Source organism: Rhinatrema bivittatum, chromosome 17 (genome assembly GCF_901001135.1).
Source record: "Rhinatrema bivittatum chromosome 17, aRhiBiv1.1, whole genome shotgun sequence".
Lineage (NCBI taxonomy): Eukaryota > Metazoa > Chordata > Amphibia > Gymnophiona > Rhinatrematidae > Rhinatrema > Rhinatrema bivittatum.
This window is the reverse complement of record NC_042631.1, coordinates 29,417,604-29,443,326: the sequence shown is the minus strand read 5'-3', so window position 1 is coordinate 29,443,326 and position 25,723 is coordinate 29,417,604. Positions and strand designations below refer to the sequence as shown.

At 42.7% G+C, this 25,723-nt stretch overlaps 1 protein-coding gene across 3 annotated transcripts in view; it reads right to left on the bottom strand.

Moving 5' to 3' along the window:
- Nucleotides 1-25,723, bottom strand: part of NAP1L4 (nucleosome assembly protein 1 like 4) — a 110,973-nt gene that overhangs the window by 70,310 nt on the left and 14,940 nt on the right. For all 3 annotated transcript variants that reach the window (XR_003853257.1, XR_003853258.1, XM_029582762.1), the window contains exons 2-3: nucleotides 20,463-20,489; nucleotides 9,477-9,526 (exon numbers count right to left, since the gene is read on the bottom strand). Coding sequence is in view for 1 of the 3 variants with exons in the window: in XM_029582762.1 (XP_029438622.1) it covers nucleotides 9,477-9,526; nucleotides 20,463-20,476 (64 nt within the window). In the remaining 2 variants the exon portion in view is untranslated. The remainder of the gene's footprint in view (nucleotides 1-9,476; nucleotides 9,527-20,462; nucleotides 20,490-25,723) is intronic.

Genomic DNA, 25,723 nt, shown 5'->3' with positions numbered 1-25,723 from the left:
TAAACGATTTCCAAAGGAGTGCCATGGTAAATAGAATATGGCAATCTATAATCAGAGATAAACTATCAGGACTACTAAGGTTCCTTCCTGAGGCATGCATCTTGAAACATTTGCTAGCCTTATAAAAAAAAAAAAAAAAAGCGGCGAAGCCATAATAACTTTATTTAACAGATTTTCAAATCACACAGGATTAAAAGACAAAATATACAAAGTGCTTCAAACAAAATCTGAGAAAGGCAAGAATCTTCAATCCGTCTTGTACTAGGCGTGACATGGGCCCCAAACAGTTTGATATTTAAAACTTTCATTGCATAAAGCAAATCACAAACGCTCAATAGCTGCTATCACCCGAACCTGATCCTGCCAATGAAGCATCCCAGGACTAGTTTTCCCAATAGGCAGCAATGGTAAACTTAGCAGCAAGCAATAACTGACCCACCAATAGCTTGTATTTCCGAGGAATCGCCGAGCCCACCCATCTGCCAAGGAGACCCAGTGGAGGAGTAATACCAATAGGGAATCCCTATATATCAGCGATTTCCTGCGTAACTTGACCCCAGAAATGATGTACACTGACAGTACCTAATATGTATGTACATTCCCAACTCACCGCAACCCCGCCAACATATAGCTGCTGCGTCCCCGTGAAATTTACTATACAAAAGTGGTGTTTGGTAAGTCTGATGTAACAATCAGACCATTAGTTCAAATGTTTAACACATTTGTAAGCAGCCAGAGTCCTTACAAATTCCAGGAAAATTGACCACATTTCACCTATTCTCAAAAACCTTCATTGGCTTCCGATCCACTATAGAATCATGTACAAAACCATTAACATCATTTACAAAACTATCAACCAACACACGCAACTCGACCTACAAATACCACTTAAAAAATTCACCTCCACCAGGCCTATCAGGGAACACTACAAAGAGTCACTCCAAATTCCAAAGGCCAAAACCTACCAACATAAATCCTTGAGTCTCAGAGCCTTCTCATCAGCAGGTCCAGCTCTCTGGAACTCGATCCCACCTGATTTGAGACAAGAGCCATGCTCTTTAACGTTTAGGAAAAGACTAAAAACTTGGCTTTTCAAAAAAGCATTTCCAAGCCTTGAATAAAACCTCCTCTCACTAGCACTAACTCGTATGCAATAATGGAATGTAAACACGAATCAACCAACCTCAAACCCTCTCTCACTAATTCCTGCTGAATATTTATCATACTATTACCATTCACAACTGTGTCATATTTATTCATTTGATTACCTATGTACCGTTTTATAGTCTTATTTTTTCACTTGTTATTCTAATGTATCAATAGGCTGAAATGTAAATATTATGCTGTTCAATTTCTCCCCTTCCATCCCAAGTTTATTTTCCTTGTTTTTTGTAACTTTCCCTCTCCCTTTTTCTGATTCACTGATTTTAGAGTTCAAGGTTCTTAATGAAAATATTGTTTTTTACGTTACGTTATGCTTTACACTCCTTGTTATTTGTAAACCGGGTTGATGTGATGCCTATCATGAAACTCGGTATAACTAACTAACTAACTAACTAAATAAATAAATAAATATAGAGCTGTGATGAGCATCTAGACAAATGTCAAATGTGTTTCCAAACCTCAGAATCATAAGAGGTACCCAGATCTGAATTCCATTGCGCAATCAACTTCTGGGATGTTTCCTCACCAAACCGATGATCTAGAATGCCCCAATAAATGGCTGTTATCCCCTTAAAGGAGGCATCTGGATCTCCCAAATCTCTCTCCGTTTTATGTAACGACCCCAATGGCGAAGAAACATCTAAAAGAAGGGCCAAATCCTCACACAACCGCAGGTAATGAGCCCACGTATGCTCAGGCAAATCATATTCCTCACATAAATCCTCAAACAATTGGAGATCATCCTCATCCCAGAGTTGCATGATTGTACATAAACCCAGGTCACTCCATGTTTTGAACTTAGAGGAGAATGTGTACCCTGAAATACAAGTATTCCCATAAATTGGTACAATGGGCAACATCTCCAACAGACACCCTGAAAAAATGAAGGACCCGAGACCTTACCCTTGAGGGTGTGTGAAATAATAGGATGACTCCTGCTAGTTCTACGTTTCATCGGGGAGACGGTCAGGAAGAAATGGCAGCATGGCGAGGGAACATCCTCCAACTGTACACGTTCTAACATTACCCATAGAGCATCGCTATGACCAAGCCCATCCATTAAGACACACCAATCGAGCAGCCCAACAATAAAATTTTTAAGTTCAGCAGCATCATCCCACCCTGTCTCTTAGGCATGCATAACTGAGTGAAACTAATTCGTGCTTGTTTATGATTCCAAATGAATTTAGTCATACAACTGTGAAGGTCATCGAACACTTTCAAAGGAATATCACATGGGACATGTTGAAACAAGTATAAGAGCTTTGGTAACATTCATTTTTAGTAAATTTTTCTGCCCAGCCCAGGAAACAGATTCACTCTAATAGGTTTTTCTTAAATCATACCAATAAGGCCCAAAAAATTGTGTGTATAAAGCCCAGCCCAGTCCCTGGGTATACAAATGCTGAGATATTTGAATCCCTCAGTAACCACACTGAAGGAACACAGTCAGTCTGGGAGACAAACCCTCCCTCCTTGGGAAAACATGTCAGATTTGTCCCAATTAATCCTGTAACCTATAAGATCCCCATATCAATGTAAGAGTCCTAGCAGGGCAAGAGCAGAGGACCTCAATGAGATAAGATAGATTAGTACATTGTCAGCATAAAGAGAAATTTTATGTTCAGTATCCCCAATCCGCACCCCACGAATATCAGGCTGGAGACGGATTGGTGAAGCTGGATTACTGAAGCCTGGGGCTCAATAGCCAAGTCAAAAAGTAATGGCGATAGGGGACAACCCTGCCTGGTACCTTGTACTATAGAGGAGATAGGGAGCCATTGATCAAAAGCCATTAGCATACATAGCTTGAATCCAGCTAATAAACCAATCAGGTAAGCCCACATGTTGCAAGAACACAAATAAAAATGGCCAGATCATCCAGTCAAAGGCCTTTTCCGCATCCAAATGACCCCCAGTCGTCTGGTGTTAAAAAGGTTGAGACTTGCCCTTTTACAAAACCAGTCTGGTCTCTCTAAACTAGGGAGGGAAGAACGGACTCGAGACAAAGCTGCAAAACCTTAGCCAATATTTTCAAATCAGAATTAAGAAGGGGAAATAGGCCTATAAGACCCATGCTCCAAAGGATCACGCCCAACTTAAAAATAAGATATTGTAGCATCAGCTAAAGTCCCCAGGCCAACGTCTGGGTTCCCAGCAAGGTTGATTGAATACATGTACTAAAAAGGGAGCAACCTCCACCAGATATTTTTTAAAAAAGTAAATAGTATAACAATCAGGACCTGGGCATTTGCCCCATTGTATTCTGTACCCTCAAGGAAAGTGACAGGAGCCATCAACATCTCCCCCTGAACAGCAGACACTTGAGGAAGCCACATCACAGCCTTGCCTATCTCCTCCATAAAGGCTGGCCTAAAATGAGCCACTGACTCTGCAAAGGCTCTGACAGAGAAGCCATGACATGGCTTACCACATTCAGTCCTGCCTGGGCATAATGGGAGATGTAATCTGCTAGCCTATTAGATAAGTCTGTTTGGCAATGGCAATGCTCAGTTTCTTGGTGTCAAAAGAAATTTAAAAAAAAAAAAAAAAGACTGGGTGGACTTTCTATTTGCTTAAATCTGCTCCAGGTAGAAGGCCAAGGCTCTCTTACAGTCCAAACTGTGTAATGCTTGTTCAACTTGGTGGACAACTAGCCTGGGAGAACGACTGACCAGTTAAGATGGAATTTCACCACCACCTTAGGAAGGAACTTAGGATGGATATGTAGAACCACTCATTACGAAATCTGGTATAAAGGTGTCTCTACGTTACTAGAGCTTGGAGCTAACTGATCCTTCGTACTGAAGTGATTGCCATCAAAAATATGAGCTTCCAAGTCAGATACTTCAGGAGCACAGTGGCTCAAAGGGAGCTTTCATCAGCTGGGACAAAACCATATTGAAGTCCCAAGCCATAGCTGGAAGCCTGAGAGGTATCAAATTTATTTAAAAGCTTTTGTATACCGCTTATACAAAAAAATGGAGATCTAAGCAGTTTACAGATTAAAACCATACATAATGTAACAAATTAAATGGACTAAATAAATGAGGACAGTATAATAAAACAAACAACAAGATGTAAATTAAATGAAGGAAGTTAGGAGGAGTTTTATTCTGAACTATGTGTGTCGAAGGCAGTGGAACACAGATAGGTTTTTAATTTCTTTTTAAATTCTTTGGAGTTTGTTAAGAGTCTGAGGGTAGTTGGGATGGAGCTCCAGAGGGAGGGACATTCCACTGAGAAGGCGTGTTTTCTGGTTATTTCTAGCCTAGCGATTTTAACTGTTGGGATCTGGAGAAGATTTTTGTCAATTGATCGTAAATGACACTGAAGTTAATAAAGGTGTAGGGAAGTGCATAGCCAAATGGCGGAGGGATTGTGAATTAGGTTATAAAATTCTGATGCTAATTTTTAATGAATGCATTGTTTAAACTGGAAGCCAGTGGAGGCTCAGAAGAATTGGAGTAATGTGTTCCTTAAGTTTGATGTTTGTAAGAAGGCGAGCTGCAGCGTTTTGGACAAGTGGGAGTGGATGGCTTGTTGATTCTGGGAGGCCAATATACAAAGAATTGCAATAGTCTAATCCTGAAAGGATGAGGGCTTGCAGGACAGTTCTAAAATCTGCAGGGAATAGGTTTTAGTTTTTTAAGAAGATTTAATTTGTAGAAGGATGTTTTTACTAATTTAATTATATTGACAGTCATCAATAGTTTGGAGTCAACAATGACTCCTAAGTTGTGGGCATGAGTAACAATAGGAATTGGATAATTATCAAATATGAGTTGCGGAGGGGGCAGCATGAGGAATTGGGTATGGTTGATAGATGTATTATTTCAATTTTTGCAGCATTTAGTTTCAGTCATTTATGAGATAACCAAGTTGTTATGATTTCTATGTAGAGGGTAATTAAAGAGAAAGTGTGGGTCCAGAAGGATGTGTAGGATATGAGAAGTTGTATATACAATTTGGCACAGATCTTGAAATCTATGCCTAGACCAGTTAATATGTGGCAGAGGGGAAGTAGGTAGATGTTGACAAAGAGGAGCCTTGTGGGACTCTGGCTGTAGGGGTATACCAGTTGGAGTGGCAAGTGTCTAAGTTAATTTGCTGGGGGCGATTGGATATAAATGAGTTAAACCATTGAAGCACTGTGTCCTTAATGCCTATGAATTGTAAACAGGTGAGAAGTGATTCATGGTTTAGAGTGTCAAAGGCTGTGGTGAGATTGAGAAGAATGATAATATAATTTATATTGGCATCGAAGCCACAGATGATTGTGTCAAATGAGGAGAGAAGCAGAGTCTCTGTACTATGCCCTTTATGGAAGCTGTAACGGTCATAGTACTGATGAAGCAGACCCCACATTAATCAGACAACCAAAGGCTGTACAGTGTTGGCTCCACTTTCTACATGCTGGTGAAATCTTACTGAGTGGTTCTCAAAACCTGACTCAGATAAATGTAGAGGGTAATCAAGCAGTTTTTGAGTGGAGCAGAAGAAATGATATAGGGTCTTTTGCTCACACCAAAAAGCAAAGCTCCTCCATTTCAGCCTATATGACCTTGAACTAAAAATGCAAGACACATCCTCTGACAGATCAACAGGTTGCAAGGCCATCCTCTTAACATTCAAAGCAGTGAGAGGAATGGGCCCCCGATGCTGGGATGGCATAACCTGTCTTGATCCTGTGTGATGAGATCTGGGAATTCCCCAGACTTTATTAGTTCCTTGATGGACATCTCCCTGAGGAGTGAAAACCAAGTCTGTCTCAGGCAAAAGGGAGCTATGAAAATCATGGTCCCCCATTCTTCTTTCAGCTTTAACAGAGTCTTCACGACAATGGGCACTGGAGAATATGTATACAGTAGGCCTTTGTTCCAATCTAAACATAGAAACTTTGAAATGATGGCACAAAAGGACCAAATGATCCACCCAGTCGGCCCAGCAAGCTTATGCTAGCATCCGTCACACTGAGTTTACCTCCATGCTTATCAGTTTCCCAGACTGTAAAAGTCGGGGCCCTCGTTGGATACTTTTTGAATCCAATTTCCCTTTACCCTTGCTGTGGAAGCAGAGAGCAATGCTGGAGTTGCATCCAAGTATCAGACTTATTTGTTAAGGGTAGCAACCGCCAGACCAGCAAATTACCCCCATGCACTTTTTTCTTCATGTCCATCTACTAGCCTTTAGGGATTCACACAGTGCTTATCCCATGCCCCTTTGAATTCCTTCGCTGTTTTTGTCTTCACCAACTCCTCCGGAAGGGTAAAGGTGTCAGAGGTTAGTTTGTCCTCTGCCCTTTTTCTGGAACAGAAGAACAGAACCTCTCTCTTCTGAGTGGACATGAACCGATTCACTGCAGGCATGACCTATGCACAGTACGGTATATTTAATCAAGTTAAATCCTATACCATCAAAAAACATCTGGACAGGTTACAATAGAACATCCATAAATATAAAAAAACTGAAAATTTACAGATATCACATACAATAAAACACATTAAAACAAAAATATCAATTAAACATAACCACAAATATCAAACAAATGAATTAATATATCTGGTTTGCTGCCCTCTCCCACCACCCCCAGTCCAGAGACCATTCATGTGGTTCTAAGATCAGACTCAACCTATCTTCCAGGACATTTTTATTTTATATTTTTACGAATGCCAGATACATGGCCCCAAGAACCATCCCTTGAGAGATGACCTAGTCCCACAACTAGACATAAGAGGAATGGTACCATTTCTCCCTACTTGTTGATTTAGAACATCGCAACTTAGTTGTCAGTTTGGACCCGTTCCACTTTATTGGCTAACTGATCTTTGACAGCCTTTAGAGTATACCAAATGCCCTCAGTTCCAGAAAGTTTATCTGATGAAGCTTTGCCTGAGCAGAGGAGAAACTTTGGGTGCAGAGGCCTTCCAAATGAGCTCCCCAACCCAAGTTGGTGCATCCGTGGTGAGGAAAATTTCAATAGTAGAAATTTGGAAGTGTATAGCCTAGATCAGATTGGAATTCACCTGCCACGAGGCAAGGAATTCCTTAGCAGTTGTGTGACATGGATGCTGCCATGCAGATTCTGAGTGGCTTATAGCCACTGTGATTTGAGGATTCACTGAGATCTCATGTAGAGAAGTGCCAAGAGAGTGACATGTACAATTGATACCATAAAACTCAACATCCTCAGCATATCCCATGCTGAATCCTTTCTACTGCAGATATGAAGATAGCAGCCCTCTACTCTGGAAGGAAGGCTCTTGCCTGAGTCACTTCTAGCAGAGCTCCAATTGAGATGATGGGCTCAAGTGGGATTTGGGGTAGTTAATAACGAACCCTAATAACTGCACCCGGATGTCCTGCACATCGATTCTGTGGCACCTGCCTGCTATGACCTCTTGACCAGTCAATCATCCAGATAAGAATACACATGCCAGTCCAGTGTGCAGCCACCAGGCAAGACATTTGATGAAGACACACAGGGCTGACACTAGGCCAAAGAGGCAGCAAGTGATATGGGAGATAGTTCTTGTGAGGGGGAAAAGCCTCTTCATGTTTGTAAGCTTCCTTGAGACAGAGTGTGGTCAGTCCTTTTTTGGAAGAAAGGCAATCAAGATGCCCAGGGAAACCATCTTGAACTTGTCTCTTTTTAGACAATTGTTCAAAGCCCTCAGGTCTAGGATAGATGAGTCCTTCTGTTTTCTTTGGAATCAGGAAGTATTTGGTATAGAGTCCTCCACTCTCTTTCCCTTGGTGGAATGGGCTAGACAGCATTGATCTCCAAGAAGGAAGAGAGTTCCTTATGAAGCAATTCCTGATGCGGCAAGTGACTCAACTGGGGACCGGGAGGAGATTTGATGGAAGACCAATAGATGTAATTTATACCCTCTTCTTATAATGCTAATGACACACACATCTGAAGTTACTATGGCCCAACGATTTACATAAAACCCTGACGGAGGCAGGCTGAGAAGGTCCTCCAGTATGGGTACAGGAATGCAAGCTCTGCTCTCTGTGATGTAGTCAGTCAAAACTCTCTCCTAGGTATTCGCTGGGGTGCTGACTGTGGCTTAGGAGCCCGTTATTGCCAAAGATGGATATAAGGAGCCTGTTGAGAATGGATCTGAAGGGGGTGGAGGATAGTGCTTCCTCTGCCCCATTCTTGTATACTTCTTGGAAGAGGAAGGCAGGTCCGAAGTGGCTGTGAAGAGCTGCTGAAGCATTGCACAGTGTTCATGGAGCTGAGCTACCGCCGCTTTAGCCTCATCACCGAAGAGATTCTCTCCAGTGCACGGCACATCTGTCTCTCTTTCTTGGACCTCAGGTCAGAGGTCCGAGGCCTGCAGTCAGGCAAGCCTATGGGCAATCCCCACAGTAGAGACTTAGAATGCTGTTTCAAAAACAAATAAGTCAAGTGGACCATGTGTTTTCTCCACTCTGTTCTTTTATCCATCAGTGACTGGAGAGTGTTGTGCTACTTCTGCAGAAGCTGCTCTGCCATCCCCTGCATTTGCTTCAATAGATGCCACAAGTACTGGCCCATGAAGAACTGATAGGAGGCTATGTGGGCATTTAGTATAGCCCCTGAAACAACTTCCTCCCAATATCATCCAGGGTTCTAGAATCCTTCCCTTGGTGGGGAGGGGAAAGCACTGAGGAATGGTTCCTAGGCTCTTGGCCCTCTTGAGAACAGATTGCTGCTTCTTTTCAAATCCATGAGCCTTCTGGATGAGATTAAATTAAATCACAACAAAGAAATGGTGGATGTGATTTTTAACTATTTATTTTAACAAGGGCATCACAGCACTACGTAAGTGATAAAACATGTACCAACCTAGAAGCAATATAGAATAACAGTGTGTAAACATGCTTTCAAGAACATAGGACAACAGAGAATGAGGATTAACAACAAAACTGCTATGTTTACAGGGCCCCAACTTGCATGCCTTTAAGAAGAATAAACTGTATTGTGCTTGTCTCTAATATTAATTCTCTGCAGTTTCAAGTTTGGATTTTTAGAAAAGTAAAATGCCCTGGAATTTACAGTATGACCTCAGAACTCAAAGTTCCAAGAACAGAAACTATGAATTGCAGAAAGGAATTCTACAGGCTCACTGTGGGTCTATCTAATTCAAAGCCGACAGCAAAATAACCGGTCCAAAAATAAACATTTTCAATACAATATCAGATGGAGAATATAGTAAAATATGGTCTAGCATAAATTTCAAATATCACTTTCAGAAGCATTGTAGCTGCCATGCTTTCCAAATATTACATTTAATTCCATTGGAAACAAAGTTTGTTCTTACCTGTTTTTTCACCACTTTGCACCAAGTTTGTAGCACTATTTTCTGTTTTACTGTAAAAGGTATAAAAAAATTAGAAAAGTGCAATGCTGTTTAAGCAGAGTACACAGTGTGGATTCTATATATACAGATATTGCAGTTCCTGACAGGTCCACAGGGTACCAGTGTTTTCAGGTCTCAAAGTGGCACTCAAAATTACTACTCAGTGTGCAACAGACCAAGAGCACCAAATAAAGTTGCATCACAGAACTCCTATGTTGTATCCTCCTTTTGCAATGGTTTATCCTCTCTCACTCAGCCTGAGCAGAGTACTTCTCCAATTCATGGACTGAAATGCAAAGCTTAATGTTTCTTAGTATCATATTAGTTTATATAACCATACAGATCATATATCGGCACGTGGCATATCCAAAACCTTTATGGAAGAGCAAGTCATAAGTGCTCTAATAGTTAACAGCAAAGAAAAAAACCACAGGTATTCATTACATGCTGCCCCCCCCCCCCCACACCAAATAAACAGAAGCCATGTGTTCTCACATCTGAGGAACATGGTATAGTAAGCAGCACCTCACATTTACCAAGACAGGCAGAAAGCAAATAAGGACAATTGGGAAGACTGAATGGACCAAATGTTCTTTATCTGCCAACATTTTACTATGTTATTACAGAGCAGAACTCACAACAGCCTGAAGAATTCATCTCCCAAATGCTAAATCAGTTGAAACCCATTTTTGTACTCTCTTTTGTGATGCTATGAATGGAACTTCACACCACTGCTTTGTATTTCTTTTCCCTGGAGGAATAAGCCTTCCCTGCATAAGTAGATGGCTCTATCTGAATGTGTTCAGAGAAAACTTGGAGTTCTATGGACTTCATTGAATGATTCCATAATACAAGATCCTTCTACAGATGAAATCTTAGCAGCTGATAGAACCTTACCAGTGCCACACAAGAAAAATTGTTCAGATTTCTTTAGGACCTTTGTCTTTACCAATACTATAAAGCCCTTTAGAAATCCAGAATGAAGTTTCACCTCTTTAGGACTCTTGAGTCTGGGGCACAAAGAGGGCAATAATCTATTGTTTTTATGCAGGCAGAACATGCTGGCATTAGGGAGGAGTGTGTACTGAGAAAAGTATGTGCATTTTGACTGTCAGTCTGAAAAAAAGATCATTCCCAGGGGCAGAGGGTATTGGAAAAATGAACAAACATATCTGCTTTTTTGGCCAACAATTCCACTAGTATTTTATATTTTAGGAATCCATTGTAATAAAATATAACATTTTTGGTTTGTCCAATTATCAAGGTTGCTCTCCCTTTAGATATGTTTTCTATGGTTGGCCCCATGATTTGCTGGGACTCAGCTCAGGTTTGAGCCTTCTGTCCAAGCAGGTTTAGTCATCAGCATTCAGGAAGGAGGGAGATGTAATTTTGCTACTGTGAGCAGTCCCTATTACAGAGAAGAAACACGGAGGGATTTAATTCCAGACTCCTCCAGCAGTCAGTCCTGGAGAGAAGTAAGTCCCCAGGACAATCATCTACAGTATTATTTCCCAACCCTCTTCTGAAGGCACATCTGGTTTTCAGAAGAGCCAAAATAAATATGCATGAGATTTATTGGAGACCCCAGTGTATGTAACTCTCATATATACAGACTAGTTAGATGAGCCTCCAGAACAGGGCTGTAAGCCACAGTTCTAAGGAAAGGGGGAAATTATTGCCACACAATACTTGTGGTTTTAAGAATCATAAGCAGGGCAACATTAGTGAGGTGTAAATATCGTATTTTTCGCTCCGTAAGACGCACTTTTTTCCCCCCAAAAGTGGGGGGGAAATGTATGTGCATCTTATGGAGCGAATATTAAAAAACTAAAAATCTAACAAAACCCCCCCCACCCTCCCGACTCCCCCAAGACCTGCCAAAAGTCCCTGGTGGTCCAGCGGGGGTCCAGGAGCGATCTCCTGGACTTGGGCCGTCGGCTGCCAATAATCAAAATGGCGCCGACGGCCCTGTGCCCTTACTATGTCATTGGGGCCGACCAATGGCAGCTGTAGCCCGTGACATAGTAAGGGTAAAGGGCCGTCGACGCCATTTTGATTACTGGCAGCAGACGGCCCTTTGCCCTTACTATGTCACAGGGGCTACAGCTGCCATTGGTCAGTCCCAGTGACATAGTAAGGGCACAGGGCCGTCGGCGCCATTTTGATTACTGGCAGCCGACAGCCCAAGTTCAGGAGATCACTCCCTGACCCCCGCTGGACCACCAGGGACTTTTGGCAGGTCTTTGGGGGGGGGGGGGGGGGGGGGTTGTAGTAAATTAATTTGGCATGTCTTTGGGGGGGGGGGGGGGGGTTAGGAGGGTGGGGGGTTCCCAGAGAAAGATAGGAGTTTTCTGATCTGGGGAGTGGACCGAAATGGCCCTCCCCAGATCCGAAAAAAAAAAAAATGTTATGCACTCCCCTAATTTGCTCCATAAGACGCACAGACGCCCAGGGACAGAGCTGGTTTAGCACAAATTTTTTTTTTTTTTTTTTTTTTTTTAATTTCCCCCCTCTGAATCCTAGGTGCGTCTTATGGTCAGGTGCGTCTTATGGAGCGAAAAATACAGTACATTTTACAAAAACGCCACATATTTAAAAAGACCACTGGGAAAAAAAATTATTTCTTTGCAACTCTTGGGCCTAAGCTGGTAGGCTGATTTAGTTAAAAATTTGTGTGGAATTCCCCAATATCCTGTTTTAAAAGTTTAGCATGTAGTTAAATGGAGACATTACTTACCTGATGATTTCGTTTTCCTTAGTGTAGCCAGATGGACTCAGGACCAATGGTTTATGCTCCCCTGCCAGCAGATGGAGACGGAGTCAGATTTCAAAGCTGACATCACCCTTTATACACTCCTGCAGTGACCTCAGCCCTTCAGTATTCTCTTCAAAAACCACTGTGGACATACTAATGAAAAGCACTAAACTCCAGTAAGAATATAGATGCCTTGATCTAGGGACTGAATAACGGCTTACCCATAATCTCTTGGAATCAATATCTACTCCATGGGCGAATCCTTGGCACCTTTCTGGGGCAGCTGTGGGTGGGATGCTGTCTAAACTAAGGAAAATGAAATCATCAGGTAAGTAGTTTCTCCATTTCCTAGCGTGTCAGATGGATTCAGGACCAAATAGGATGTACAAAAGCTACTCCTGATCGGGGTGTGAGGCTGCCCACGGTCCGGTTAACACCGCCTTTGCAAAGGCTGCATCCTCTCAGGCCTGTACGTCCAGGTGATAGAACCTGGAGAAGGTATGCATGGAGGACCACGTCCCTGCTTGGCAAATATCAACAGGAGACAGCAGTCTAGCTTCCGCCCATGAGACCGCCTGAGCCCTAGTGGAATGAGCTTTAACCTGAGAAGGTAATGACTTTCCTGCTTCCACCCAGGCTCCCGTGTCCACCTCCTTAATCCAGCGAGCTATGGTAGCCTGCGAAGCTGGTTAGCCCTGCTTCCTTCCACTGTGAAGGACAAAGAAGCAGTCCTTCTTTTGGACCAGTTCTGAAACTTCCAGATACCGCACCAAAAAGTCTACTGACACTCAAATGATTGAGGCGGTATCCTATTTCCTTGTGCTTATCTAGGGATGGCAACGAAATGGCCTGATTCAAATGAAACTCCAAGTCTACCTTGGGCAAGAATGATGGAAAGGTATGAAGTTGTAATGCTTCTGGAGCATTCCAGAGGAATGGTTCCCCATTCAACAATGCCTGCAGTTCAGAGATGCAACATGCCAAGCATATAGCCATCAGGAACACAGTTTTCAAGGTTAATAAACGCAAGGAAAGACTGCGCAGAGGTCGAAAGGAGGGCCCTGCCAAAAATTCCAGTACTAGATTAAGATTCCACAAGGGAACCAGCCACCGTAGGGATGGCTGGATGTGCTTCACCCCTTTCAGAAAATGAGCTATGTCCGAATGAGCCGACAGGCAGGTTCCGTTCACCTTGCCCCTGAAACAGGAGAGCGCCGCTTCCTGGACCTTCAAGGAGTTAAGGGTCAAACCTTTATTCAAGCTGTCCTGCAAAAATTCCAGAATTAGTGGGATTTTGACCGCCTGAGGGGGTGGGGGGGGACACCGTATTCCTCGCACGAGACCTTAAATACTCTCCAGACATGCACATATGCTAGGGACGTAGAGAACTTCAGAGCGCGGAGTAAGGTCGCAATTACTATCGCAGAATATCCTCGCTTCATAAGGCGAGTCCTCTCAAGGGTCAGACTGTAAAACAGAATTGAGTCCGATCCGCGTGAAGGACTGGTCCCTGCTGAAGCAGGCCCCTGTGCGATGGGAGGCACAGGGGGGTTGCCACCAGTAATCTCTGCATGTCCACATACCACGGAAACCTGCGCCAATCTGGAGCTACTAGTAGGACTAATCCCCTCTGGTGCTTGATTCTGCGAATTACCCTGCTCAGCAGGGGCCATGGAGGGAAGGTGTATATCAACTCTTCCTCCAGCCAGGTCTGAAGAAGAGCATCGATCCCCAGGGACCACTGATCTCTTCTGCGACTGAAGAATCAGGGAACCTTCGCATTGTGGGATGCGGCCAGCAGGTCAATGGACGAGAGACTCCAGCGATCTATCTACTGAAAGGCTTTGGCTGACAATGCCCACTTTCCTGGATCCAGACTCTCCCTGCTTAGAAAGTCTGCTCTGACATTGTCTTTTCCTGCGATGTGGGAGGCTGAGATCATTTGTAGATGTATTTCCACCCATTCCATAAGGAGATCTATCTCCTGTGACACTTGTTGGCTCTTGGTTCCACACTGGTGGTTGATGTAGGCTACTGTCGTTGCATTGTCCGACCTTACACGGACTGCTTCACCCTGGAGTCTGTGGCTGAATTGTAGACACGCCAATCTGACTGCCCGGGCTTCCAAGTGGTTAATGTTCCAGAGAGCTTCTTCCTCAGTCCAACATCCCTGGGCCGTCATTTCCTGACAGTGAGCTCCCTAGCCCCGGAGACTCGTGTCTGTTGTGAGGACCAGCCTGTTAGGAGAGGACGGGGTACACCCCTGCTCAGATGAGCTTTCTGCAGTCACCACTGGAGTCGAGAGCATACTTCCATTGGTAAGTGGAGGCGAATTGAATAGTCTTGAGACTGCGGGTTGCAACATGACAGTAAGGAGTACTGAAGTGGTCGCATGTGTGCGCGTGCCCATGGCAGTACCTCCATGGTTGCTGCCATTAAACCAAGAACTTGGAGATAGCTCCACACCGATGGGTGTATCTTGCTCATCAACTGACGCAACTGGGACATCAACTTTTTTTATCCGCATGATCAGAAGGAAGGCCAGACTCCCAGATATTCCAAGGACTGGGAGGGTTTGAGACTGCTTTTGTCCAGGTTTACAACCCAATTGAGTTCCTGAAGCAAGGAGGTCCTCCTGTTGGTCACCCAGAGACTCTCTTTCACGGACTTGGCCCGGATCATCAGTCGCACCAGGATTCTCTCTTTTTTCAATATATATATAAATGATCTGGAAAGGAATACGACGAATGAGGTTATCAAATTTGCGGATGATACAAAATTATTCAGAGTAGTTAAATCACAAGCAGACTGTGATACATTACAGGAGGACCTTGCAAGACTGGAAGATTGGGCATCGAAATGGCAGATGAAATTTAATGTGGACAAGTGCAAGGTGATGCATATAGGGAAAAATAACCCTTGCTGTAGTTACACGATGTTAGGTTCCATATTAGGAGTTACCACCCAGGAAAAAGATCTAGGTATCATAGTGGATAATACTTTAAAATAGTCAGCTCAGTGTGCTGCAGCAGTCAAAAAAGCAAATAGAATGTTAGGAGTTATTAGGAAGGGACTGGTTAATAGAACGGAAAATGTCATAATGCCTCTGTATCGCTCCATGGTGAGACCGCACCTTGAATACTGTGTACAATTCTGGTCACCGCATCTCAAAAAAGATATAGTTGCGATGGAGAACGTACAGAGAAGGGCAACCAAAATGATAAAGGGGGTGGAACAGCTCCCCTATGAGGAAAGGCTGAAGAGGTTAGGACTGTTCAGCTTGGAGAAGAGACGGCTGAGGGGGGATATGATAGAGGTCTTTAAGATCATGAGAGGTGTTGAACGAGTAGATGTGACTCGGTTATTTACACTTTCGAATAATAGAAGGACTAGAGGGCATTCCATGAAGTTAGCAAGTAACACATTTAAGACTAATCGGAGTAAATTCTTTTTCACTCAATGCACAATAAAGCTCTGGAATTTGTTGCCAGAGGAGGTGGTTAGTGCAGTTCGTGTAGCTGGGTTCAAAAAAGGTTTGGATAAGTTCTTGGAGGAGAAGTCCATTAATGGCTATTAATCAATTATACTTAGGGAATTGCCACTGCTATTATTTGCATCAGTAGCATGGGATCTTCTTAGTGTTTGGGTAATTGCCAGGTTCTTGTGGCCTGGTTTTGGCCTCTGTTGGAAACAGGATACTGGGCTTGATGGACCCTTGGTCTGACCCAGCATGGCAATTTCTTATGTTCTTACTACTACGACCACCATTTATTTAACGAGTTTTATATACCGTCATTTGGAAACATCAAAATAACGCCATCATAACTGTTTACAAAATAAGGTTATAGGAATAAAAAGGTTGACAAGGAGTGTAAAAACATAACATGTTATTAGGCTTAGTAGTAAACAAATTCATGCTTAAGATCAAAACGAGTTCATTCTTATTTTAGAAAAGTATAGTTGTGCTGATATTCATTTAATCATGAGATTGTAATGGAGGGCGGTGATGATTAGTTTATTCTTTGGGTGGTTTAATATGCTTTGTTGAACAACCAAATTTTTAATTCTTTTTTGAATGTTTTTAGGTTTTCTTGAATTCTGAGTTTAGTTGGGAGGGAGTTCCAAAGATTTGGCCTACCAAGGGATATCGCTCTATTTTGAGTAGAGGTGAGTTGATTTGAGTGCGTTGGTGGTGTTTTTAGGAGTCCTTTATTTGCTGACCTCAGGTTTCTACTTGGGGTATGGAGTTAAATGAAGGGGCTTAGCCAATTTTTCTGTTCTTCATATATAATTTTATGTAGGATGGAAAGGACTTTATATTCGATCCTGTATTTTATTGGCAGCCAATGAAGTGATATGAGGGTTGGGGTGATGTGGTCATGCTTTTTGCAGGATTTGGAGAGGTTGAATGGTGTTTAGAGGTAAGTTGAGGAATAGAGAGTTGCAGTAGTCTATATTGGAGAATATTAATGATTGCAAGACTGATCTGAAGTCATTATTTGAGAAATGTTCTGGGGGCAATGGCTAGGACAAAGGGCAGTGCCTGGAACAGTTAATGGCGACCCAGTACCATAAAGTGTAGGAAAAGGTGTTCTTGATGGATTGGAATATGTAGATTGGCCTCGGATAGGTCCAGGCAGGTTACGAACTCTCCCAATTGTACAGCCATTATCATGGAGTGTATGGTTTCCATGTGGAAATGATTAATTTGTGGATGTCGGTTGACGCTCTTGAGGTCCAGGATGGGGGGTAAAAAGAATCTTCCTGGAGTATGAAGAAATAGATATAACACCACCCTGTATTTTCCTGGGACGCAGGTATTGGGACTATAGCCCTCATCCTGAGGAGCCTTAAAAGATTAGTCTCCACTGCCTGTTTCTTGTGCTGGGAGTGGCAAGGAGACATCATGAATATGTCCCGAGTGGTGCTTTGAAATTCCAGCGCATACCTATCTTGAATTACCTCCAGTACCCATTTGTCCGAAGTGATCTCAACCAATCTCTGGTAGAAGAGGGACAGCTGACCCTCTATCTTCTCGTTCCGAGGGTGGATCAGCAAAATTTCACTGAGCCTGCCACTCTCCTGGGCTGTCGACTACGAAAGGACTGAGAACTCACTCCCAAAGGGTAACTGCTTTCTCTTATCTTCTGGTAGCCGGAGAACTGGAAATTTGCCCAATTTACTGGCCAGTTTTTTCAATTCGCTTCTGAAAGGGAGTGATCCTTTAAAGGGCATCTTTGTAAGATTTGTCTTGGAGGTTGCATCTGCTGACCAATTCCGCAGCCATAGCTATCTTCTGGTCGCTACTGAGACCACTCCTCTGGCCAAAGTATGGACTAGATCCGAGCCTGCATCCACTAAAAATGCAGTGGAGGGTTCCATAATCACTCTGGAATTCACCCCTGAGTCATCCACCTCCTGAGAGAGGAGTAGGCACGAACGAGCAACCAGGCATAATAAGAAGCAATCTGTAAGGTCATAGCTACTGTGTCAACGGCCTGTTTAAGGATACGAACATAAGAAATTACCATGCTGGGTCAGACCAAGGGTCCATTAAGCCCAGCATCCTGTTTCCAACAGAGGCCAAACCAGGTTACAAGAACCTGGCAAGTACCCAAACACTAAGAAGATACCATGCTACTGATGCCAGTAATAGCAGAGGCCATTCCCTAAGTCAACTTGATTAATAGCAGTTAATGAACTTCTCCTCCAAGAACTTATCCATAACTTTTTTAAACCCAGCTACACTAACTGCACTAACCACATCCTCTGTCAACAAATTCCAGAGCTTAATTGTGCGTTGAACTGAAAATGAATTTTCTCCGATTAGTCTTAAATGTGCTACTTGCTAACTTCATGGAGTGCCCCCTAGTCCTTCTATTATCCTAAAGTGTAAATAACAGATTCAGATCTACTTGTTCAAGACCTCTCATGAATTTAAAGACCTCTATTACAGATAGAGGATGCACATGATAGACTCCATCCATCTATCATGCGCATCCTTTAAAGCTACTCCTCCCTCCATTGGGATAGTTGTTCGCTTAGAGCAGCACAGACCAGTGCATCCACTTTAGAGAAACACAAATGTTCTCTCACTGCCAGATTCAGTCGGTACAGAGCTTCTAATGCTCGTTCCCCTTTAAAACGTGCTTCAGGGCAATCAACTCCTGGATGGCTTCCACTACGGGAAAGGATCAAGAGGCTTTCCATAGGGAAATTAGAATGAGATTCTTCTTTGGTTCCATCATAGAGTCCGCCCCAGGAACGCCCAGCATTCTCAGGGTCTGGGAAACCAGGGCCAACAATTTGTCTCCATGGAAAAAACGTAACATGGTCCAATACAGTCCTAAGCCAGGGGGAATTTCTCCATCTTCCAAGGAATCTGTATCCTCCTCTTCTTCCATGCCATCTGGATCCCTACCAGGAATACCCTTGGTGAGGTGGAGCATGCCTCGAAGTCTGCTGATTGACTGGGAGAAGGAGGGCTTACCGGCTGACATTCCATCTTGACAGAGGCGAGGTAGCAGACTGTGCCTTTTGAAGGCTTGAAGGCCCTGGAAAAATTCCACCCAAGAGAAGACAGCTGGGTCCATGCCTAGCCTAGGAGGTACTAGGGTAGGAACCACTGAATTTCCCTCTACCCTGGATGACCCAGTCACGGGCGTACTCAGACCTGTGGTACTTCCAGTTATGGCTGTGGCTAACAGATCCTCTGAATGGGAGGAGCCGGGCTTAGCAAAGTCCGGAGAAGCCAGCTTTCCCTGGGCTTCCTCACAGTGCTGACATAAGTTGGAATCCAGGTCAGACTGTTAAGGCCTAATATGACAAGCAGCACAGAGAGAAAGGTGCTTATGTTTCTCGGCTGCCGGAGCCATTGGTGGCACTAACTGTGCGTTCTGTCAGCTTGTGCTTAAAATTTTGTGCGCACAAATGTTGGGTGCCTAGGCGGGATGCAGCGAGGCACAAACACAGCCCATGCTCCCGGCTTTACCTATATTCTGCACTTAGTAGGTTGTGCACGTATATATGCACGCGATGTTATGCATGCAGGGCGTGCACAGATCTCATGCCCTGCGTGTACAGACGTTCTATAGAGGGCAATACGGCACGCACAAAGACTCATGCAAGATGGCACCACCGCAGCCTACCACACTGTGTGCCGACCAAGTCTAAAGTGGGGCCTAGCCCATCGGGGGGAGCCGCTCAACCTGCTCAGAAACCCACTTCCCCTTAATCCAACTGGATCAGGAATGATGTTGGTATGGTGTGCCGAGCCAGGAGACAGGAGGAAGTGTTACCGAAAACACCTGCAAACGTCTCTGAATCGGGAGGTAAATTTTTTTTTTTAAACTTACCTGGGCTCAGCGCTTACCAGCTGAGTACAGAGACAGTCTCTGGCTGCGGGGAGAGAGGGATTTGGCCATCACCGCCATGCTCGGCTTCCTGTACGTGCTGCCTTTCAGCTGCTTAAGCAGCGAAGTCCACGCCAGGAACTGGCTACCAGACCAAGGCACACCACTGAGGGATCTCGGAAATCACCTCAGGAATTCTCTACTGGGGGAGGGACCTTAAGTAACACTGCAGGAGAGTGGGGCTCAATTTTGTCTCCAATTTAAGTGTAGAATTTCTCCTTCCAAAAAGTACAGCAATCCTCATAGAGAGAGGTACGTCCACCATCTGCTGGAAATGGAGAAATACTGGAGGGCTGAGGTCAGTGCAGGGGTGTATCTAGGGTGACATCAGCTTTGAAATCTGACTCAGTCTCCATCTGCTGGCAGGGGAGCATAACCCATTGGTCCTGAGTCCCTCTGGTTGCACGCTAGGAAGCAATTTTCAATAAATAACTTCAAAACAGGATAACTGGGGGATTCCATACAAATTTCATAGGAACATATAGGTACAAAATAAAATGAAAATTTATTAGAGGAATCAAAATTAATAGTAGTAAAAATAAAAACTAAGCTTCTGGTAAAACATACTTGTCCAAGTACTAGAAAAGAGAACATGGAAGTATTGTGATTTTTCTATAAAAAGCTTTTCATGAAATTGTATGCTATGTGCTGTATACAAACAGCATAAAAAAATTAGGGCATATAACATGTAACAACTATTTCACAGTGACAGGGGTAGAGATGGCTTGGGGGGAGAGGAAAAAAATAATCAGAATTTCAGTATATACAAATCTGACATACTTGTTAGTTGCCATTGTTGGAATCCACCTAAAATAGAAATAAAAAGGAGGTGGTCAGTATTTCCATGGAATACACTACCATTTGTTACATGGTTTCATGGAATGTTTGCACCAGCAGATCACTGGCTGGACTCAGCAGATATTAACTCATAGTAGAAGCCTATACAGCAGCTACACATTTTAAGCACTGAAAGATTCTAAAATAGAACACTGAATAAAGAACAGCATCAGTGTCCTTGGTACTAGGCATGATCAGATATTAGGCTCATGGCTTTATTGTTAAATCCTGTTACTGTATGCAATTCATTTTTTAGAGCCAAAACTGTTTATTAAACTCTCTTTTTATCTTGCAATATTTAACAAACCATAAATTCTTCATGAATGCTGTCCCCATAATTAACTGGTATTTTGTCTCCTGTCCATTTATGCGTACTACTGCAACAAGTCTAAATTTGTTTTAGACAGCAGTTTTCCTCCCACTCTCCAACGCAGAGGCGTTGTCTCCTCTTTTAGATTTGCAGGCTTTTACTTTTGTCCCAGCAGTTTCATCCTGCTCTTTTAGGCTTCCAATTCAATTGTATGCAGGGCTGGGATCTGGCACCATAAGCTTTCATTTGTAGCTGCTTGTGGATTAATTTCCCCATATTAAGATCCCATCTCAAGTCGCCTGGCCCAATCACATCAACAGTCCTTGGCTGAGGACCATGCACCAGCGCTCCCTCCAGAACTCTGCAATGATTGGCCCCAAATTCGGCTTCTAGGTATTAATGTTGCATAATGACTGGGAATCTTTCCCCACCCCGAAACTGTAAATGCTAACTCTGCAGCATCTCTGTTCAGCTCAGGGAGCAGACCTGACCCAACGATATTTATCTAATACTATTAAATGATCCAAGACTTGGCCAGATCAGTTGCGAAAAGGGGAAAAAAATGTTTGCTAGGCTTGGAGTGTGCTGGTTTTGCAGCAGTCATGCGCAGGGTTTGTCAGACACAAGAAAAAAATCACATGGTATGAGAACAGGCACATATGTGAACACAAGGATAGCTCAGTGGGTAGGTTTTAAAAAGGTACCTTGTATATTTCACACAGTTCATGGAATAAATTACAATAAAGAATAGTCCATAGGGTGGGACACGAGTGGCTTTGAATTTGGTTTAGCTCACATGGATCTGAGATATCCATGGAACTTCTGAGTTCTTCTTACCCTGAGATTTCTCAAGATTAGCAGGGTGGGAAAGCAGGGGGAAGGAGAGCAGGTACTGATCACTATTGTCATTTAAAACTAATTACTGAATACTGAGTAACCCCTACCTCTCCTCTGTCATTGAGGCTATGTGGTATGCAAAGCATGGGGAGCTCAGCTGTCTGAATATGCAGAGCTGCAGGCATTTCTGTCTCTGGCCTTGGAAATCTTTACCACGGGCCCCTGCAAGCCTCATGCACAGGATTGGTGCAAGGGTCTGTAGCGCCTTAGACCCACCCTGAGCTGGAAAGGCCCTTCTTACAGTGATGTAAGAGGCCCAAAAGGGGCACTTTTGTCTCTTTCATCTCACGTGCACGTGATGTGAGAGAGAGAACTCTATAAGAATATATATCTATATATTAGTCTAACAGAGCTCTCTCTCTCTCACATCACGTGCACGTGAGATGAAAGAGCGGCGCGCTACAAAGTCAAAAATAGCAGCACTGCACCTGCGCCATCTGGGGATTTTAGGGTCCTGCCGCAAGACCCAGTAATTTGTCTAAATTTTCGGAGTCTCCAGGCTAAACTGGAAGAATTCCCAGGTTTGGACATATATTAGTACAGGGGTGGCCAACTCTGGTCCTCAAGAGTCACAAATAGGTCCGATTTTCAGGATATCCACTATGAAAACGCATAAGAGTTGCATACAATAGAGGCAGTTCATACAAATCTCTCGTATGCATATTCATTGTGGATGTCTTGAAAATCAGATCTGTTTGTAGTTCTTGATCAGACTTGGTCACCCCTGCTCTCTGTATGTAATTTCCCTATATTGTGAACATTGGATCTAAATGAGTTAAGAAAAAGTACACAGATTCTCCATGAGCAGACCTCATCTCTATCAGAGGCCAGGCATAGGCAACTCTGATCTTCGGATGCCACAAGTTGGTCAGGTTTTTAAGCTATCCATATTGTACACTCATGAGATCCATACTGTATACTCATGAAATGCACTGCCTCCATTGCATACAAATGTATCTCATGCCTAGTCATTGTGGATATTCTGAAAACTCAACCAGCTTGTAACACTGGAAGACCAGCTATCTACACCTGTTATAGGCATTTCTGTGGATGCCTGGGTTCTTGGTACAGACCAGCCTCAATGTTTGGCCATGGATGTGAAAAAGTTCCAACTGCTCTGCATTACATATTTACTGGCTCCTTCCAGAGGATGGCGGGAGTCAAGTCCTCCCAATAAGGATGTCATGGTTGCCAAACATGCCTGGCTATGTCCAGTGCCCATGTACTCAGAAGCAGTGGGAGGTGCAAAGGAAAGCAAGAGTTGCTTACCACTAACAGGAGTCCTCACAAAACCTACCTGCCTCCCCTTGGAGTTGGCTCTCCTTTCATAGCTATCAACATGAACTGAGTTTGTTCCAGCCACACCAAAAGCTTCTAGAAGCTTGTGTGTAAATCTTAAAAACATAAGAAATGCCATACTGGGTCAGACCAAGGTCCATCAAGCCCAGTATCCTGTCTCCAACAGTGGCCAATCCAGGCTACAAGTACCTGGCAAATATACTTCATTTTTGGGTATCTCCCTTATCAGCTACATTAGATGACATCACCCACTGGTGAGGGCTTACCATCTGCTGTCCTCAAAGAATACCTATTACTGATAAGCAAGTCTTGCTTTCTCCAAGGACAAGTAAGATGGGTGAGTCTTCACAAGTGGGGAATCCCTAGATATAGACTGCCCTGAACAAAAAAGGGGAAAATACAATCCAAAAAATATTGCCAATGGACACATTTTTGGTGGCAAATCAGTCACTCCTCTTTTTCTCTATTACGCCCCCCCCCCCAAAAAAAAAAACCCAAACAAAACAAAACTCAGAAGACTTTGCAATGTTTTGTTTCTAAGTTCTAAATTTGGCTGAACTGACCCATAACATGATGAAGCACTTTATCTTCTCTGCAATGATTACATATAATATTCCAGACAAATGAAACAATGTTGTCTACTTGTAAAAAGATTCAAACAACTTTCTAGTTTAAAGAAATACCCTCAAAATTGTGCTTAAAATATTCTCGTGGACATTACAGGTATAAATGTGCACATCCATACTGTAGAAAGGCATGCGCAGTCCTGCTAATTTTCAAAATTGACTTAAGCATGCAAGTCCACTTTGAAACTTTGGTCTGAAGTTCGAGCATACTCTGTACACATGGACTTCAGCCCTAAGCGCACTGTTATCAAATTGGACTCAATATATTTATAAATGCCAATGAAGATTTAAAGATGCAAGCCCCCCAACTGATGGAAGTCCCTTCACCAGGCAAAGGACTTCAGAAGTTTCAAAGGCTTGTTGTATATATAAACATTTTATTAGCATCATAAAATATATTGTTTCTATCCAAATATTTTATTGATCGTCTTTTCTCTATATTGGCAACATATTTCAAAATGCTAACAATCTAGTAGTAAAGCAGCCTTTCCTCTGAAAGAGGTTTAAGCTTTCATCTAGCCTAATAGGTGATGCTCTCTTTTAGCAATTGCTCTCAATATGAAAAAAGCTACTTAGAGAAAAGCTTGTAGTAGATAATCAAATCCCTCTTCTTCCTACCCTCTCCTCAAAATAGAACAGCTCCATTAAAGTAAAAGAAACTATATCACTGATACCCTAATTGAACTACACTGGCTACCCATTGAACAAATAATACAATACAAGACTCTATGCACCATACATAAATGAATACATGACGAAAAGGCAGAATGGCTAAACACGGCCCTTCGTGTACACTTCCCTAACAGAAACCTGAGAACAGCAAACAAAGCACAGCTAATTATTCCCTCAGTAAAAACTGCTAGACTAACTCAAGAAAGGGATAGGGCCCTATCCCTAGCAGGACCTATAATATGGAACACCATGCCCTTAGAAATCAGAATGCAAAGGGACATCAAAACATTCAGAAAAAGTTTAAAAACATGTCTATTTAAGAAAGTATACCACAAAGAGAATGGAGAGTAGAATCCAGGGAATTGTAGGATGCGGTCAGCAGAACTCCCACATACACACACACCACATTACTCGAATTGTGTATATTTTATTTTATTTCAACAACAAATGACTAGATTTAAGTATTAATTTATCTTATAGCTGATATAGATAGAAGTAGACATTACTTTTCACACCCACCAATTAATATTTAATATGAAACCATGTTACAGTATTTGATGGTACCTGTTTAGTTGATATAATTTAACACACTTAAGCAACATGAAGTTATGTGCCTTATTGTGAAGACCTAGAAAAAATTTTAAATAAATAAATAGTAAAAAAACCTCCATATATTTAATTTTGGTGACAAAAGACTTTCTTTACCTAGGAACTGAACACTGCATTCACAGCATCCCCAGTACAAGGCGCAGAAACTGGACTCGGGAATCAATTATTTTTCGCTTGGTAGTTCCCTCCTACTCATTTGGGTTTCCAGTTGAGCTGGAAACAAGGTTAGGATCAGACACCATAAATCTTCATTTGCAACTAATCGGGGATTTTTTTTCCACTTTGTATCACCTTCCAGTATCTGTAGCAACAGTTCTTGGCTGGGGGCCAAGACACAGGGCTCTTTCCAAAATCTATATTAACAGGTGATAGGTACCATATGAAATGCCCAGCAGAAAATGCTTTGCAACTCAAATGTCCTGCTGAAGATGAAACCAAACAAACAGGTATAGTCTCATTATACAACCTAAAGAAAAGCAGGCCTGTTTTAGTACTCAGCCTGCAACTACAGAGAATATAACTTTACAGTTACAATAAAATTTACAGTATGTTAAACTGGCATAATTTTCCACACAACAATATAAAAAAGCTTGTAAACTATCAACCATTAGGGTTCAAAGAAAAAAAAGCCCTAGTGGTATCTAAGACTAAGAATTAAAAAAAAAAAAAAAAAAAGAATCTTTCTGAATTCACAAATACCATGAAAAGTATTACAAGAAGCACTGTCCCATAGTTTTACAACTGGAACTGCAGTTGGGTAACAGGTGGAAAACAAGAGGCCAACCCAAATC